Below are 18,833 nucleotides of genomic sequence, written 5' to 3' on the forward strand. Positions count from 1 at the left end.
CAAAGGGTAGTCACTGGCCAGTTCCAAGGCTGGGGTTTTGTTCAGCTCTTTAGTAAGGAACACGCCAAGCCACTAAAATTCCGTGCACCGTCAAGTTCTGTGGGAAGCTGGATTCACCTGGGTGAACAAGGCTCACCACAAAGACCTGCGTGTCGGGGCTAACATTTTAAAAGACCTTTAGGATCATCTTGCAAACCACCAAGACCATGCGGAACCCGGACAGTCATGGCTCAGCCGCTGGACGACTTTTGGCAGCCCAGAACCCCTCTCCCAAGCTGACTGTCCCCAGAATCTGCTCTCAATCCGCTGGCCTATGTACACATATGAGCATTTATGCCCATGCCCTCAGTGCTGGGAAATCTGGGTAGACTTCCTGAAGCTGGGGACGTGAGAACTGGGTAAGGATCCAGTTGCACAGAAAATAAAGGATTCGAGACCCACAGGCTGCGTGTGTAAGAAACAGAAGAGAGACACGCACATGTCACCGCGGTAACAGACTCGCGCGCGCGTGTGGTGACTACTGAGCCCGGCAGCGGGAGAGTACCTGCGCGGGGCGGCCTCCGGTAGCCGTGGATCCCCGCCCGCCCCGGGGCCCTTTAACGCCCCCCCAGCCCGCAGCGCCCCCGCCCCATCAGGCGTCCGCGGCCCCGCCCGCCGGCGCGCAGCATCAGCACCGCGTCAGGAGCTGTCCGCGGCCGCGGTGCTGAACCAAGATGGCAGGTGGCGGCGGACCGGCCCGGCAGTGAGCCCAGCGCCAGCGCCTCGCGGCGGGGATGCTCGGAGCCGGCGGCCACTGAGCCCACCGCACCGCAGCCGGCGACATGTCTCTGCTCTGCGTGGGAGGTAGGAGGCTGCGGACACGTAGGGGGCGGTTGAGCTGCAGGGAGCCCCGCGCAGCTGGTCGCAGTCGCGGGGTCCGAGTCGGTCTAGACTGGGGCGTCGTAGACAGGTCACTGGGGGGTCGTCGGGGCTGTGCCGCGCCGGGAGGGTCCACCGCCGCCTGTACCCAGCGTGGGCAGCAGGCCTGGCTGTCAAGACCACGGCGACTTGTAGAAAGCCTGCCCCTCTGACCGCGGGGAGGGAGTGCGAGGGGACAGGGCCCGGAGACCCTCGGACTGTCCCCAAAGGACCGGGTCCGGTGCTTGGGGCGCCTCGGTCCTTCCTAGGGGAGCCTGGACCCCCAACTCGACGCCGCAGGCTCGCAGCCCCTCCCCACCCCACCTTGGGCTGGAGGGAGGGAAGGAGCGAGGGGGGGGGCAGCTATTTTGGGGCCAGAACGCCATCTGCACCAGGGCCCACGCCCAGGCCCCCGCTCCAAGTGGGGTGTGGGGAGGAACGGAAACCCGAGAGGTGTGACCCCGTCCTCCACCTCTGGAAGCCTGGGGCTTCGGCGCAGCCCATCCCACCAGGGCTCCGGTGTGCAGGCATTCTCGGCTAGAATCCAGGCTGCGGGGAAATCCTCGGGCAGACCGGGTGGGACGCGTGGAATCTAAGGCCTGGGGTCCATCCCCACTTGCCCCTCTCCATTTCTAGTCGGTCCACATGGGGAGAAAGAGTGAGCTCTAACAGGCCCAATATCAGGCTAAGGAAGACCTTAGGCGGCGGGAAAACTTAGGCTGCGGGAGACCTTGGACGACGGGCGTGTTGGAGCGTGTGTGTCGAACTCCTGGACCCGCCCCCGCCGCCCTTCCCCCGCCCCGCCGCCCCTCCCCAGCCTCCCGCTTCATTCACAAACGCGGCCCCTCCCGCCCGCTCCCCGCCGCGCGCCAACGGGCCAGGCCGGGCCAGCCTGGACGCGGGTGTTCTTAAAGGGCCAGGTGCCCCTTTTTGGTGACTCCTCAGCAGTTCACTTTCTTAGCCCTGCCTGGCCTCTAGGTCCGTGGAGTCAGTAGAGCTCTCTGTACCCCACGCCCACCAGTAATTCCAATTCCTCCAAGCTGGGTTGTTCTGGAAGGCTTCCGGAGTGTGTGTGTGTGTGTGTGTGTGTGTGTGTGTGTGTGTGTGTGCGCGCGTGCGTGTGTGTGTGTGTGTATGCGTTGGGGGGGCACACACACCACCCTGAACTCTGACGCAAATGGAAGGCTCGGCTGCGGAGGTGGTGTGAGTGTGGGGGGGATAAGGTGAGGAAGGAGGTTTCCAGAAACCCTAGGCGAGGACTCTGGGGTGGGCGGATGGAAATGGGAGGGGACTGGGCAGTAGCTGAGCTGAGCTGGGAGGGGTCTCCTGGGGTCTGAACTTGGCCTTGCCATTCAGAGAACACATTTCCACCTAGCAGGAGCCCACCCAAGACTGCCCACTGGTGCCGGCTCATGTGGGTAGGTCTGGGACTACACACAAGTGAGGGCTCATGCACATGTGTGTATATGGGTCCCCGTCTGCCCAGACACCTGAGGCATGCATGTTTCAGATGTGCATCTAGAGGGTGTGTGTCTACACTGCACACCTCCAGAGGCTGAGGATGTCACCCAGTGGTTAGAGCACCTGCCTAGCATACAAAAAGCTGTGGATTTGATCCCAGCTTCACAAGCAGCAGGCATGGTGGTCCATACCTGTCATTCTAGTACTTGGGAGGTGGAGGCAGGAGGATCAAAAGTTTAAGATTGTGCTGGAGAGATGGTTTAGTGGTTAAGGCACATGCCTGTGAAGAGTAAGGACTCAGGTTCAATTTCTCAGTACCCAAGTAAGCCAGATACACAAGGGGCACATACATCTGGAGATCGTTTGCAGTGTCTGGAGGCTCTGGTGCACCCATTCTCTCTCTGTCTTTCTCTCAAAGAAAATTTTTAAAAATTGTTGGGTGTGGTGGTACACACCTTTAATCCCGGCACTCAGACTGCTATGAATTTGAGGCTACCCTGAGACTACATAGTGAATTCCAGGTCAGCCTGGGCTAAAGTGAGATCCTACCTTGAAAAACAAACAAAAATTTTATTTGGGCCAGGTGTGGTGGCGCATGCCTTTAATCCCAGCACTAGGAGACAGAGGTAGGAGGATCATCATGAGTTCAAGGCCAACCTCAGACCACATAGTGAATTCCAGGTCACCCTGGACTAGAGTGAGACTGTACCTCAAAAAACCAAACAAAAAAAAGGGGGGGAGGTGGCTGGAGAGATGGCTTAGCCGTTAAGGCGTTTGTCTGCAAAGCCAAAGGATCCTAGCTCAACTCTCCAGGACCCATGTAAGCCAGATGCACAAGGGGGTGCATGCATCTGGAGTTTGTTTGCAGTGGCTGGAGGCCCTGGCACAGCCAATCTCTCCCTCCCGTTTTTTCTCTCCCTCCCTTTCTCTCTCTCCCTCTTTCTCTCTCTCAAATAAATAAATAAAATATTTTTAAAATTTTTATTTGGTTTTTTAAGGTCTCACCCTAGTCCATGCTGACTGGAATTCACTATGTAGTCTCAGGCTGAGTTTGAACTCACAGTAGTCCTACCTCTGCCTTCCAAATGCTGGGACTGAAGGCATGTGCCACCACATCCAGCTAAAAAAAATTAATAATAAAAAAAACTTGGGGGCTGGAGGGATAGCTTAGCAGTTAAGGCATTTTCTTGAAAAACCAAAGGACCCAGGTTCGATTCCTCAGGACCCACATTAGCCAGATGCACAAGGGGGCGCATGTAATTGGAGTTGGTTTGCAGTGGCTGGAGGCCCTGGCATGCCCATTCTCTCTCGCTCCCTCTCTTTCTCTGTCAAGTAAATAAAAATAAATATTTAAAAAAGTTTAAGACTATCCTTGGCTATATAGAGAATTTGAGTCCAGCCTGGGCTACATGAGACCCTGTCTTAAAAGTAAGTTAGGAAGGAGGGAAAAGAAAGAAATGAAAAAAATATACACACTTCATGGAAATCCCTTACCATACTGACAGATGCATACTTGAATATGCCTAATACACTCATAATCTTCTGCCATGCCCTGCAGATATAGACACACTCAGCAAGACCATACATATGAGAACCCATGGCCATCCTTGCACAACACCCCACACACTTTGGTTTATAGGTGCTGGGTATGCAAACACACCACTGCATATAACTGCACTGCATGCACCAGTGTGACTGACACTGTCTGCCCAGGCCCTCCCTCCCTCCCTCTTTCTGTAGGGTCTCATGTAGCCTAGGCTGGCCTTGAACTTCCTATATAGTTGAAGCCTCCCCTTTGGCATGTGGAGTGACAGGTACCACCACACCTTCCCCTGTGTCTCAGGCTACACTGCACAAGGCACTGGGTGTTTGGAAATGAATGTGATGGCTCGATCAGGGCTGTCCAGGGTGAATCTGCCCTATAACTCAGCATAACATCAGCCTCACAGAACAGCATGTGGCAGGTGCTGTGTGCAGGGCTTTTATACCCATTACCTCCTTCTTCATCATAGCATCCCCATTTTACTGGTGAGGAAAACTGAGGCCCAGAGAGGTTCAGGCACTTGGCTGGGGTCACAGAGGGGTTGTGAGGGTGTTTGGTTCTCAGCTGACCTCCCCGGAGATGGCCAGAGTTCCTTTGCTGAGGTGAGAATGTGACCTTTTCCCCTCCCTTTCCCAAAAGACTTCTTTCTTTCTTTCTTTTTTTCTTTCTTTTTGTGTGTGTTTTGTTTTTTTTCGAGGAAGGGTCTTTTTCTAGCCCAGGCTGACCTGAAATTCACTTTGTAGTTCCAGGCTGACCTGAAACTCACAGTGATCCTCCTACCTCTGTCTCCCGATTAAAGGCTTGAGCCACCATGCCTGGCTGGCTGGTCCCATTTCTGCCATCACCTGGCTGGCATCTAGATTTTTGGTAGCTTCCCGAGTTGCCCCCTGCCACATGAAAAGCCACAGTCCACATCCTACCATCATCCATCCTCCCCTGCGGCAGGATCTGCCAGCCACACCCCACACACGCTTGCTCGCTCAATCACAGATCCAAGAATCTATTCGTGGAGCTCCACGGGGCACCCTCCCCTGCAGCCAAGCCGGCTAGAGTTGAAGTCAAGTGTGCTAGGACACCTGGTTGGCTTCCAGACGCCTCCTTGATGGCTGCTTCTCCCCCACAATCTTCCCAGGGGGTTGTGGATCACTCTGGCCCTGGTCAGAAAGTCCCAGAATGCAACCCAGTGTCACAGCTAAAACCCATTCGAGGACTAAAAATAGTGCAAGTGACACTGTAATGACGAGGATGGGGGAGGGGAGCAGAGCCGGATAGGGAAGCTGAGGCCAGAGCTGCAGTACGGGTGCCAGGCAGGAACCACTGGGCTGTGCCCTAATGTGTGCGCTGGAACTACACAGCTGGGTCAGCGCCCACATCTGAGCCACACTATGTTATAAATAGCTCTTCCGCCCTGATGACCCCGTGGGCTTGGAGATGAAGGGCTGGGAATGTGAGCTGTGACTTGGAAGACCGGTTAGCCTGGGGAAGATCAAGGACAGACCAGCTGCTGCTGGCAGCCCAACTCCCCAAACCCATCCATGCCTACACCCCAAGGCCTCCCAGAACCCCAGACCCCTTCCCCTGCTATATCCCCAACCTCTCTCCCCTCCCCAAATCCTCAGGTCCTCGATCCCTCTCCTCTCCCAAAACCCTGAGTTCTACTCCATGTTCCAGGAACCCAAGACCACCACCCATCCCAGAACCAGAGACTACCCTCCTGTTTCATACACTCTAGACCTGCTCCACTCCCAGACACCCCAAGCCCTCGTATTACAGATTGTTTTCCTGGCCCTTTCTCCCCAGGACCCTTTCCCATCCCAGTTCCTCCCCCTCCCCACTGTGAGACACCGCTCCCCACACCCCCCCCCAGTCTTTGCTTTCTCCCAAAGGTGCTGATGGTGGATGCCTGAAGGCAGACAGGCAGGTCTGCTGATGGGGGATGAGGCTGAGGGAGAAGGGGAAGATACTGGAGAGCTGGTGGAAAGGGAAAAGAAACCAGTAGAGGTGAGGGGCTGGGAGATGGCTCAACGGTTAAAGGCAATTGCTTGCAAAGCCTGCTAGCCAGGGTTCAGTTCCCCAGTACCCATGTAAAGCCAAATGCACAAATGGTACATGCCTCTGGAGTTCATTTGCAGAGGCAAGAGGCCATGGTTCATTCATCCTCATATTCTCTCTCTCTCTCAAATAAATAAAGATATTTTTTAAAAGGCAGGAATCTGGGCATGGTTGACACACACCTTTAATCCCAGCAATTGGAAGGCAGAGCTAGGAGGAACACTGTAAGTTCAAGGCCAACCTGAGACTACAGAGTGAGTTCCAGGTTAGATTGGGCTAGAGCTAGAACCTACCTTGGAGGGGGAAAAAAAAAAAGGAGTAAGAAGGAAATGACCCATTTGGAGAAAAGAGGAGGGAAACTAGGCAGGAGGGGAGACCTCCTGAGAATAGAAGAAAGGGGAGGAGAGAGGGAAGGAGAAGGGAGGGGAGGAAAGAAGGGAGGGGAATCAGAAGATCTAGAAAAACAAAGAAAGAATGAGACCAAGGTGGAGGCTGAGGGATGCTCACCAGCCAGAGCCACAGCACTGGGGTCTGACCTAGCTAGTTCTTTCTGACTCCATGCTGAACCTGAGTCACCCCAGGGTCCCATTAAGGGCTCAGTCCATGTTCATTCCCCAGCCCCAAGTGCGGGCAGGATGTCTGATTCATGTGCACATAGTCTGGGCTTTCTCAATACGGAGGTTGGCACTAGTGCGGGGCTCACTTGGGAAACCTGAAGAGTCAGCACTGAGGAACTGGGCTTGCATAGGACTGTCACCTGGGCTGTCCCTAGAGTCACTAGGATGTGGTTGTGTTAGTTGCATCCCAGAGCAAGTGTGTGTGTGTGGGGGGGGAGGGGCTGCTGGGGAAGAGAAGAGAGAATCTCAAGGCCACCGACTTCAGTTGGTGTGGTCCGGGACAGGTTTGGGGTGGAGACAGAAAGCAGAATGAAGAGAAACAAGAGGAGATGGTGACCCAGGTGGGATAACCTGAGGCCCACTGGGCCTGGGGCACTGACACATGTTGGGTGGGACAACTCATAATGAGTGCTGGCAAACAGCAGTGCAGCCTGTTCTGACCTGTGTCACTAGTCTGCCCTGCTTTGGAGTCTTGGGCCTCACTATTAGGTACATTTGGTCTGAGCCAGCCTAGGCAGAGATCTCCCTACCTGGCAGGGCCACTGGGGACTGTCTTTCTCATTACTTACACTCCTCCTCCCTCATGGCAATCCCAACGGCTTCTGGGGACCCCATCCTGTGCTCATGCCCTCTATTTGGGTCTTGTTCATTTGGGGTGAAGGTACTGTGTGTGTGGGGGTCTTAGGGGTGATGGGGGACTGCGCCCATGGTTGAGACTGCTCTCTACTCCAGGTCTGTCTGATTGCCTCTCCTCTCTCCTCCCTGCCTCTCTTCCTCCTCCTGTCTGCCTGCTTTTCCTGATACACCTCCTCCCTGTTTGTGTTCTTTTCTCTCTTGTCTTCCTGTGCATTTCCTGTCTTTATCTCTGTGCTGTCTCTGATTCTTCCTTTTCTACCTGTCTTTTCCCGGTCTCTACCTGTCTCTTGCCCGCCCCCCGCCCATGTCTTTCCCTGTCTCTGTCTCTGCTCCCCATATCTCTCCCTCTCCCTCCCTCTCTTTCTCCGCAGTCAAAAAAGCCAAGTTTGACGGTGCTCAAGGTAAGCGGGCTCTCCTCCCGCGCTGTCTGTCTGTCGTCTGTCCTTTCAGCCTGGACCTCGGCTGCGCATGCGGGAAGGGGGGGGGAGGCCAGGCAGTGCGTGCGGGCCCGCCCTGCAAGTGGCCCTGGGAGGGGGGCAGAGGCCGAGGCTGAGACCCAAGGGGTGACTATGGTCCGGAACAGAGCGGGGGGGGGGGTGTCTTGGTTTGGTGGTTTTGTTGTACTGGCCCAACCCCAGCGCTCCAGTGACTTTGCATTTTGAGGCATCTGGCCTGGGACTCACCATCCCCCTGCCTCAGCCTTCCGAGGGCTGGGGTGACTGGCATGCCACCGCGCCCCACGCAGAGACGTTCTCGGTCTCCGTTCGGTCCTCTTTGGGACTCAGTCTTCCCCGCTCCCCCTCCGCCCCGCACCCGTCCCGTCCGGTCCACTCAGGACCGTCATCCAGATGCTGGACAGGCCTGGCGCCGACTCCGCCCGGGGGACCCGCAGGGCCCAGAGCCGGGGACGGGGCATAGACAGCCACGGCCTGGGCTGAACCCGCTCTTCCACCGCAGAGAAATTCAACACGTACGTGACGCTGAAGGTGCAGAACGTGAAGAGCACCACCATAGCGGTGCGCGGCAGCCAGCCCAGCTGGGAGCAGGACTTCATGTTGTGAGTCTGCGCGGCCCCGCCCCCAGCCGAGCGCCCCCATCCCACCTCCTCAAATATACCCCCACCAGGCCCTCAGCCCTTTTCCTTCCCCACTACTCTCACAGCCCACCATTGCTCTGGCCCTGCCCCGGGTCCTCGCTCTGCTCCCACCAGGCCCCACACACACCACGCCAAGCCCCTGCTCCAGCCCCGGCCCCATCGCGGCTGCCAAGCCCCTCCCCTCCACACCAGGCCCCGCCCCCTCGCCTCCTAATGGCCCCTCCCCCGCCAGGTCCCGCCTCCCTCCGATTCCTTGCAGATCTCCTCGCTCCGCCTGCGGCCTGGCCACACCTTCCCTTCCTTTGGTACCCCCAGGCGCAACCTGAGTCCAATAGCTGGCTTCCCTCAAGCTCTGCAGCCGCCCGCCTAGACCTTCTGTCGCCTCAGCCTCCCAGTCTGTTCTCCTCCAGGCAGCCCCAGGGATATTTTTAAAATTGCAAATCACATCCCTTCACTCACATCCCCTATTAGCCTGGGCTTCTCTCCCCACACACCCGCACCTCCCTCCATCTCTTCTCCCACCCTTCTCAGCCTTCTCCCTCCAGCAAGCCCAGGGCCTTTGCCCCTGCCTTCCCCTCCCAGTCCTCCTGCCCCAGCAGGGAGCTTCCCTGACTTCTGTGCCAGCTGCAATACGGAATCACCCTGTGTTTCCTGGCTTCTCTACCAGAGTATTAAAGTCATTCTGTGTTTTTTCACGTTTCTGGCCTCTGCTGTGTGACTTGGGGCCGGCTGGTTTCTGTCCCCATTGGCGCTCCCTGACCACTTGTGCCTCTGACAGATGTTCAGCTACACTGCCTGATGAGTGAATGACCTGGAGTTCCCTAGGGCCACACATATCCCCATTTATAAAACCATGTCTAGCCTTTATTCGTTTTTGCTTTATTTTAATTTAATTTATTAATTTCTTTTGGAGACAGGATCTTATGTAGTCCAGTTTGGCTTTGAACTCAAATGTAGATGAGGATGACTTTGAACTTGTGGTCCTTCTGCCTCAGCCTCCCGGGGCCTGGGATGACAGGTGTGTGCCACCATCCAGGCCTTGCTGTGTCTATCCTTTGATTAAACCAACTGTGTCTACAATCCTGAGAGGGGTGGTGTTATATGCCCCATTTTACAGATGAAGAAATGGAGGCCACACAGCATGGCCACAGCTGGAAAGTGGATGTGCAGGCATTTGCCAACCTCTAAGTTATCCCCCCAAAGGAGTCAGGCTGGAGACGTCAATAGACGTCTTCTCATGGATTCGACACTGCCAGGACACATCCTGGCAGGCAGAGCCCAGCAAGTGGAGGTACAGCTCCCACTGCTCCCCCACACTGGACTCTGGTTCTCCTGTGTGACTAAGCTAGTTGCCTACCTTCTTGGTCTCCGTTTCTTCTCTTTAAAATGAAAACCAGTGTGTTACTGCATTCCCTTAGGCCTGGGTTTTTTTTTTTGTTTTGTTTTTGTTTCTTCAAGGTAGTATCTTGCTCAAGCCCAGGCTGACCTGGAATTTGGGCCTGCTTTTGAATTGCAGTATGCTGTGTGTCCTTAGGCCAGTAGCCCAACTTCTCTGAGCCTCTCTTTTATCCTTCCTGTTGCCCTGTCATCTCATGTCCTCTTTCTACAGTGAGATTAACCGCCTGGATTTGGGACTGACTGTGGAAGTATGGAACAAGGGTCTCATTTGGGACACGATGGTGGGCACCGTGTGGATCCCTCTGCGGACTATCCGCCAATCCAACGAGGTGAGTGGTGGGTGGACTGAGGGTGAAAAAGGAGGGGGGCCTGGGAGAGGCCCATGGATCTGAGGCCTAAACAAAGTAAACATTTTCCCTTCACCCCTGACAACATCCAGGGAGACATCCGGGGTTGCAGAACAGTTCCAAAGTCACTAAGGTTTAAGCTACTTCCTCTTTGTTGTACTCCCTCTCCTCATGGACCAATGTGGCTGCAGGAGGCTCTCTGTTGCAGCTGAATCCCAGCCAAGGAAAAATGTAAAAGAAAAAAAAAAAAAAGATTCAACCCTCTAAGTTAAGAGCCTGACCTGATTGTGCTCACCATACTTGTCCCCAATCCTTGTGGCCTGTCCCTGACTTCATGGAGGTGGGAGGACTGCTGTCTGGTCAGTCTCCCTGGACTATGGGCTGACTGTGGGGCCAGATGAATGACTTGGGCACCTTCACACCATCCATCATGATGCAGACTATGACACAGCAAGGGGCTTGTTTGTTTTTGAATCAATGAGTGAAGTAAACAGGGAGGGAGGAAATGAATGCAGTACCCCAGGGAAGCAAGTCTCAAAAGAAACTTAGAAGGTGATTCTCAACTTCCTCCATGGCTCCCCACAAAAACAGGGGCTGAGGCTGCCAGTGGTGGGTAGAGTGCTTGCCTAGCATGAATCAAGTCCCAGTTGGGTTCCAGCACCACATGTCAGGTGTAGTGGCCCACACCTTTAATCCCAGCACTCAGGAGGCAGAAGTAGGAGAAATAGTAGAAGAATTTATGATCATAACGTGAACTCAAGGCCAACCTGGGCTACGTGAGACCCTGTCTAAAAGAAAAGAAAAAGAGGGTTAAGGAGATAGCTAAGCTGCTAAAGACCTGTAAAGCCTGCCGGCCTGGGTTCAACTCCCCAGTACTCACATAAAGCCTGATGCACAAAGTGGCACATGCATCTGGAGTGTGTTTGCAGTGGCAGGAGGCTTTGGCGTGAGAGACACACACCTCTCTCTGTCTCAAGTAAATAATAAAATATTTTTATTTATTTATTTATTTATTTTTATGAACATAAAGTTTATTAATCATTTTGGTCGAACTGTAGGTGATGAGCCAGCTCTCAGATGTTCAGGCTGATCTTGACATATGACGCTCTGGCTCACAGCCCAATGTAGACAGCAATGTTTATCTGCCACCACAGTTAATAGGCCCAGCACAACTTCAGATGAACCCTTGTACCTGCAGACTCCTGAAATGTAATGCAAGGAACACATACCAGAACTCAGACAGCAAGGATGGGAAGGTGGGCAGGCAGGTGAGATGCTACACAGGATAGAGTGGATCAGGCGGTTTCAAAGATCCTCAGAGAAGAGCTCAGAGACTCTAGTCCAACCGGAGTCATCATTACCTAAAATATTTTTTAAAAAAGAAAAGAGGAAGCAGAGGTAGGATGATTGCTGGGAGTTCAAGGCTAGCCTGAGACTACATAGTGATTCCAGGTCTGCCTGGGCTAGAAGGAGACCATAGCTCTGGGGGAAAAAATACAGAAAAAGAAAAAAGAAACAGATGTGTTTTGGGCACTTCGCCCTGCATGGTGGAGTATGGGACTTCTGTCAGGGCCTGAGCCCCAAGACCTCTGGTCTGTAAAGTGGAGACCTGAGCTTCACTGTCTGGGGAGCCCTGGCCTATGGCTGACCACATCTGCTCCCCTGCACCCAGGAGGGCCCCGGAGAGTGGCTCACACTGGATTCACAGGTGATCATGGCCGATAGTGAGATCTGCGGCACCAAGGACCCCACGTTCCACCGCATCCTCTTAGACACGCGCTTCGAGCTGCCACTGGGTGAGTCCCCAGTCAAGGACCGAGGCCCCATGTCAGACTTGAGCAGTTACTACACACCCAGTGTCCCTGGCTTCCTGTCCCCTGTCCTTCATTCCTGGGGTGTGAGGATTCCCCCAGAATAAACCCACCACCCAGGCTTTTCCCAAGAGCCCAGCAACCAGGGCCTGAGGTAGGTGTGGGGCCTGAGGGGCCTGGGAGGTCAAAGTCTGAGCCAGTCATGGGTCCTGGGAGACTCGGGGGTCACAGTGGATCTGCTTGCAGACATCCCAGAGGAGGAGGCACGCTACTGGGCCAGGAAACTGGAGCAGCTGAACGCCATGCGCGACCAGGATGAGGTGCATGTCACCAGCCAGCTTGTCTTTCCCTGCATCACACTGGGTTTCTTGAAGCCCTGATGGACAGTGTCAAAGCAGCTAAGCGAGCTGGCCTGCCCAGGCCCTCTCAGCCCAGAATCTTCTGGAAAGTACTCTCCCACGAGGCTGGTTCCTGGGCCTCTCTCTCTCTGCCACTTCTGCTTGGCTTGCCTCACTTAGGGCCAGACCCCATGTGGTCCCCAGCCAGTGTTGGGACATCTGAGGGATGGGGCCGCCAAAAGGATGGCATGCAGACCCCAGCCCATACCCCAGACCCCTCACTCTCACTCTTGCTGGCCCTGTCTCTCCCTGCCCACTTCTCTGTGCATCTCTTTCTCCATGTCTTTGTGTCTGTTTCTCATCATGACTCTCCATGCCCTGTGTCTCCACCCTGCCCCATGGCCCCCAGGGGCTGATAGGGTGAGCATAGGGCTCCTTCCCTCTCCGCTGGTGCTGAGCATCTCTCTGCCTCCACAGTTCCCTTTCCAGGATGAGCCTGACAAGCCATTGCCAGTGCCGGGAAGCCAGTGCTGTGAGTACCCTCCTGCCCCACCACTCTGTGACAACGTCCTTCCCCAGAACCAACCTGAGGGTGCACCCACAGGTGGACCCACATGCAGAAATAAAGCTGCAGTCTTACTATACAGTGGGCCACCTGACAGCCCCTAAATCTTTTTTTTTTTTCATTTTTAAAAATATTTTATTTATTTATTTGAGAGAAAAAGGCAAGTGATAGATAGAGAGAATGGGTGTGCCAGGGTCTGTAGCCACTGCAAATGAACTCAAGATGCATGTGCCATCTTGTACATCTGGTTTACATGGGTACTGGGGAATAAACCTGGGTCCTTAGGCTTCACAGGCAAGTACCTTAACTGCTAAGCCATCTCTCTAGCCCAAAACCCCCAATTGTTAGAGGCTGTGGGGGAGACAGGGTTGCAGAGGCAGGAAAACCACTTTGTGGACTCTGGATAAGAACCTGGAACTCGTTTGGCAAGCTGTTCATGGGCCACACATGCCTCAGGCAGCCTGTGTCCAGATGGCACAGTTGTCAACCCCAGCACCTGTCTGCCCAGGGACTGTCCATCTAATCAATTGTTTTCTTAGATAAAAGAAAATTTGTACTCTAGGAAGAGAAGTGACATGCCCAGGGCCACGCATGTGTCATGTGGCAGAGCCAGGCATTGAATCCACAACTGTGGACCTCACTACAACCACAGGGTCTCCTAGTATGTCCCAGGCTGACCTTGAACTCCTGAGCTCAGGTGATCCTCCTGCCTCAGCCTCCCCAGTAGCTGGGACCACAGGACACTGTTTCTGCCAATTATGGAGGTGATTTTTCCCTCAGGGCTGGAGTTTTCAATGTAGCTCAAATCCCTCCCTCCCTCTAGTTACCCAGGTGTGTGCCCCCAAACAAATCCTTGTACCCCTCTTTGTGCCCTCTGGGTCCTGTGGAGCAAGGACAAAGTGATAAACCTAGGACCCTAGGACAGAACTCCCCCACCCCCTGCGTGGCCCTCACTTCACTCTTAGCCCCCTCCATCTGCTCCCCCTCCCGTCCTCAGTGTGCCCTATACCCGTGTCTTCCCCCCACGTGCCCAGGAGGGTGGGGACAAGCATGGGAGTGAGTGAGTGCAGGGCCTGTAGCTGGAGGATGGGCCTGTTCCCATACTAACTTGAGGTGTGACATTTTTCTGTCATCTCTAGCCAGTGCAAGGCCACCACTTCCCAGAAAGGGATGACAGTCATGGAGCCATTAAGCCATTGATGGCTGTATTGGGGTCGGACTGGGCAGGAGTGGGGAACAGAGGACACCTTGGTGGGTCAATGGAAGGGAGATGTGCGTTCAGAATGACACATGGACCTCTTGAGTGACCCTGGGGGTGTTGTGTGACCCTGCTTTATGGAGGAGCAGCCAAGGATGCCGGAAGAATGTGACTGTCTGTCCTGATGCTCAGAGGCTGTGTGACTTTGGGCTGCTAACTTACCTTTTCTGATTCTTGTTTTTTAAATGAGCAGAATGATAAAAACCACCCCACAGAGATGTTTCAAATCATAGTGTTTCCAGGTGCATGTGATTTTTTATTTTTAATCCATGGCCTAGGTGGGGGGAAGGGAGGGGGGCAGTGGCCACAGACTTTTTAAGTCCAAACACCCTGGGCCTGGAGTAACCCCTTTGTGGCTTCCTTGCTAGGCTAATAGGGCAGCCAGAAGTGGAGACACTTTGTCTTTCTCCCAAGGTGGCAAGGGGTCCTGGGGTTCTGGGGCTGGGGAGTGCGAGGGGATGGGGAGCCCCGCCCCTGCGTCACCTCTGCCCTTCTCTTTGTAGGCAACTGGAATTATTTTGGCTGGGGTGAACAAAGTAAGTAGCTCACCTTTGGGAGGCCACTGGGGAGACTGGGCATCTTGGGGACCCCCCAGCTCTCCACCTTGCCTCACAGGGAACAAGGGAGCCTGTGGCAGGCATTTTGGGATCAGAGGGCTGACAACCACTGTGTCCATTTACATTAGTCTTGGAGATCCTGCTGTCTGGTGGGGAGCAGGCAGGGTCATGGAGGGGGGCATTGACAAGGGGACATGTCTGTCTCCTACTGGGCACTGGGACCCCTCACCTGCCCCCATGTATAATTTCATCTCATCCCCTTTGTCTCTCTGTCTCCCTCCTCGTCCTTCAAGTGGCCTGATGTCAGCCAGGTATAGTGGAGGGCAGGAACTAGTCACTGACAGCCACCAGGCAGGGATCCTCTGGGATGGGTCAGTGGGGGACTTCAGCACCCCACATTATTATCCACTTGTCCTCTGGGACAGGAAAGCTACTACCCGCCCCCTCCAACCTGAGGCCTCTTTTTTTCTCCATATGCAATGTTTCTGTTCGGCGAGTCCTTGGGTTCCCGGAAGAATCCGTCCTCAGGCTGGGCAATGTGGCTCAATTGTTCTGTGCATGTGCAAGGCCAGAGTTCCATCCTCAGTGGTGCAGAGCAGAGACATTTTTTTGTTAACATCAGTATGGCTAAAGCTAAGCATTGGGTCAAGGGAGGTAACTAAGCCCAAAGCAAATGGCTTTGTCTAAATCAGTGTGTCTAGATGTGACATGGCTGGATGTGCTCAACATGGTCCAAAGCTGTTTGGTAAAAAGCAAGACCATGCAAAAGCAAATAATCCATTGACAATGATTTGTCCCTCAAAAACAGATAATTGATCAGAAAATAAATAATTTGGAAAGCACACACAGCCTGTACTAGACACCTGTCAACCCGGTCAAGGACAATTTGGTAAAAAGAGGGTCAATTTCTGCAGTCTAATATTCCAGATGAATGGATGAAAAAATAATAAAAGGGTATCCAGGACAAATTAGGTGTCCTTCAGGACAAATGTGAGGGCAGACATTGCCACAAAAACCCTCTCTGGTAAACAAGATGGACCTCTCATGCATGATCCAAAGAGATGAGTCCAAGTCCGAATTTTCATTACATGGTAGGACTTCACCCTACAGCCTGGGACTCTAGGTCCAATTTGACCCACATGAGGCTATGTAGAGTTCTAAAGCCTTGTATCAGTTCCCTTCTCCTTGCTGGGACAAAAGATGTGACCAGAAGCAGTTTCAGGAAGAAAAGAGTTTAATTCACCTGACAGTTCCAGATGGTGGAGTCCAGATGGTGGGGGAGGCATGGCAGGAGCAAGAAGCTGGTGTCATATCTTCATGTCAGCATGGAGGAAGTAGAGAGCAGTGGGTGCTGGTACTGAGCTAGCTTTATGGTTTAAAAAAATACATTTGAGCCAGGCATGGTGACACACATCTTTAATCCCAGAACAGAGGTAGGAGGATCGCCATGGGCTCATAGCCACCCTAAGACTCCACAGTTAATTTCAAGTCAGCCTGGGGTAGAGCTAGATCCTACCTCAAGAAGAAAAATAAATAAATAAAAATCCAGGCATGATGGCACAAATTTAATCCCAGCACTTGGTAGGCTGAGGTAGGAGGCCTGGAGGATGCCTTTCTGAGTCACAGGGGGGGTTGTTTGGGACAAAAGGTTTCTAGATTTGGCTGTGGTAACCAGAGATTAGGGACTGAATTAGTATGAGGATCCAAGGTCTTCAATGTCATTGGTGAGTTTTCCTGGGCATGGTGTTACACGCCTTTAATCCCAGCACTTGAGAAGCAGAGGTAAGAGGATCAACGTGAGTGAGACCCTACTTTGAAAAAAAAAAAAAAAGCAAAAAATATTGTATTTATTTATTTGAGAGAGAGAAGACAATGAGATAGAGATAGACAGGATACATATGTATGGGCACACCAGGGCCTCCAGCCACTGCAGATGAACTCCAGATGCATGCCCCACTTTGTACAACTGGCTTTATATGGGTACTGGGAAATTGAACCTGGGTTCTTAGGCTTTTGCAAGCAAGTTCCTTAAACCACCGATCCATCTCTCCAGCCTAGCTTTATGACTTTTATACAGTTCAGGAACCATGGAATGGCACAACCCACAGTTAGAACGGGTCCTCCCACCACAGTTAACCTAATTCCAAGAGATTTGTTTTCATAGTGATTCTGAATTCTGTCATGTTGACACCAGAGATTAATCACCACAAGCCTAGACTTTTGCTAATATGACTATGGTGGTTTGGATCAGATGTCCCCCATAAACTCATGTGTTTTGAATGCTTGGTCCCCAGCTAGTGACAATTTGGAAGAGGTGTGTTACTGGGGGCTGTGTTAGGGATATTATAGTCAGCTCTCCCTTGCCATAGATCAAATCACTCTCCTGCTACTGTTTTCCACCTGCTGTGGCAGAGGTGATGTCCAGCCTCTGCTCTTGCCATGCTTTCCCCTCCCATCACAAAGCTTCCCCTTGAGACTGTAAGCCAAGATAAACCCCTTCCTCCCATCAGCTGCTTTTGATTGGGTGTTTTGTCCCAGCAACAAGAAGTTAACTGAAAACAGTGACCCACGATTCTTTATCCATGCTGATAAAAATTCCTCTTTCTGGGTGAGCAAACAGTAAAGATTCCCTTCCCTCAAAGTCAGGGAGGCTATTTGGCCCCATGGTGTGCTCTCCCCTTCTCCCCTTCACTCCCTCCCCACCCCTGTCTCAGACGATGACCCTGACAGCGCTGTGGATGACCGGGACAGTGACTACCGCAGTGAGACCAGCAACAGCATCCCGCCACCCTACTACACGACATCGCAGCCTAACGCCTCCGTCCACCAGTACTCTGTGCGCCCACCCCCTCTGGGGTCCCGGGAATCCTACAGCGACTCCATGCACAGCTATGAGGAGTTCTCTGAGCCGCGGGCCCTCAGGTATCTGCTTGGAGTGGAAATGTGTGGTGGAGACAAGGGTGTGGGGCTGAGCAGATCTCATAGAACAGAACTGAACTGATGACTTCTTGTAGGAATAGAGTCCTTTTTTAAGACACCCAAACACTGGTAAGAACACTTCTAGAAGCTTCATAAAAGGGGACTTGCTCTGGCTAAAATGACAGTGACACATGGGCCCTTGGGAGGTCCCCTGGATGTGAGACCTTCACAGCATTCCCCTTTGATATCCCTGGACAGAGGCAAGATGGGCAAGGGAAAAATGAGATTTAGTGGCAGGAAATGGACCCAATGCTATGGTCTCACAGTGGGATGGCTTCATGAGTTTCCTAGTAATCAAGTCTAGCCATTCACCCCCAGAAAAAGGAAAAGTGAAGCCAGGCATGGTGGCGTATGCCTGTCATCCCAGCACTTGGGAGGTGGAGGTAGAAGGATTGGGAGTTAAAGGTCATTTCTCAGCTACATTTGGGAGTTTGAGGCCAGCCTGGGCTACATGAGACCCTGTCTTAAAACCAAGATATGGAGAAACAGAGGGCTTCTGGAAGTTGGGAACCAGCCCCTTGAAGGTCTGGGCAGGGGACAGTGCTGCTGAGGGCTGAAGGGCAGTGGGTAGACCATGCAGGAAGACCCTCCGGTGGCTGGTTCAAGGTCAAGGACTAGGGGTGGCACCCCAGTGTACTTGATAAAGAATGTCAGATCCCGAGTATGGGGGGTGGGCTTGGTGCCACCGAGTCCCAACCCTGAGCATGAGCAGAAGACGCAAGGCTGCAACAGTTCCTCAGGTGCCCAAGGATGGGTGTGACCCAAGTCCTAAGCTGTTCCTAGAAAAGAGGGTCCCCAGCAGTGTCTAAGACAGGGAATGATAATGTTTGTTTAATGACTGAATGATTAGTTACAGAATTTTTTTTTTTTTTTTTTTGGCTTGTTGAGGTAGGGTCTCACTCTAGCACAGACTGACCTGAAATTCACTATGTAGTCTCAGGGTGGCCTTGAACTTACAGTGATCCTCCTACCTCTGCCTCCCAAGTGCTTGGATTAAAGGCACGTGCCATCATGCCCAGCTAATTTTATTTTTTCTTTATTGACAACTTCCATAATTATAGACAATAAACCATGGTAATTCCCTTCCCCCACCCCAATTCCCTTTGCAACTCCACTCTCCATCGTATCCCCTCCCTCTCCCAAATCAGTCTCTTATTTATTTATATTTTGGTTTTCTGAGGTAGGGTCTTGCTGTAGCTCAGGCTGACCTGGAATTCACTATGTAGTCTCAGGGTGGCCTTGAACTCATGGCGATCCTCCTACCTCTGCCTCCAGAGT

The 18,833-nt window shown here is 53.1% G+C and overlaps 1 protein-coding gene across 7 annotated transcripts in view; it reads left to right on the plus strand.

Annotated features, from left to right (window-relative positions):
• The first annotated feature begins 720 nt into the window (after window positions 1-720).
• The window catches only part of Unc13a (unc-13 homolog A), a 66,337-nt gene continuing 48,224 nt past the window's right edge, over window positions 721-18,833 (plus strand). For 4 of the 7 annotated variants that reach the window (XM_045139748.1, XM_045139776.1, XM_045139756.1 and 1 more), the window contains exons 1-9: window positions 721-843; window positions 7,578-7,607; window positions 8,164-8,263; window positions 9,912-10,029; window positions 11,720-11,843; window positions 12,105-12,178; window positions 12,674-12,728; window positions 14,523-14,555; window positions 17,291-17,498. In XM_045139748.1, the coding sequence (XP_044995683.1) occupies window positions 822-843; window positions 7,578-7,607; window positions 8,164-8,263; window positions 9,912-10,029; window positions 11,720-11,843; window positions 12,105-12,178; window positions 12,674-12,728; window positions 14,523-14,555; window positions 17,291-17,498 (764 nt within the window). In that variant the 5' untranslated portion in view covers window positions 721-821. Of the gene's footprint in view, window positions 844-5,787; window positions 5,903-7,577; window positions 7,608-8,163; window positions 8,264-9,419; window positions 9,594-9,911; window positions 10,030-11,719; window positions 11,844-12,104; window positions 12,179-12,673; window positions 12,729-14,522; window positions 14,556-17,290; window positions 17,499-18,833 lie in introns of those variants that run through there. The other 3 variants (XM_045139783.1, XM_045139781.1, XM_045139772.1) reach the window with 3 other exon arrangements.

The sequence above is a fragment of the Jaculus jaculus genome, chromosome 1 (genome assembly GCF_020740685.1).
Source record: "Jaculus jaculus isolate mJacJac1 chromosome 1, mJacJac1.mat.Y.cur, whole genome shotgun sequence".
NCBI lineage: Eukaryota > Metazoa > Chordata > Mammalia > Rodentia > Dipodidae > Jaculus > Jaculus jaculus.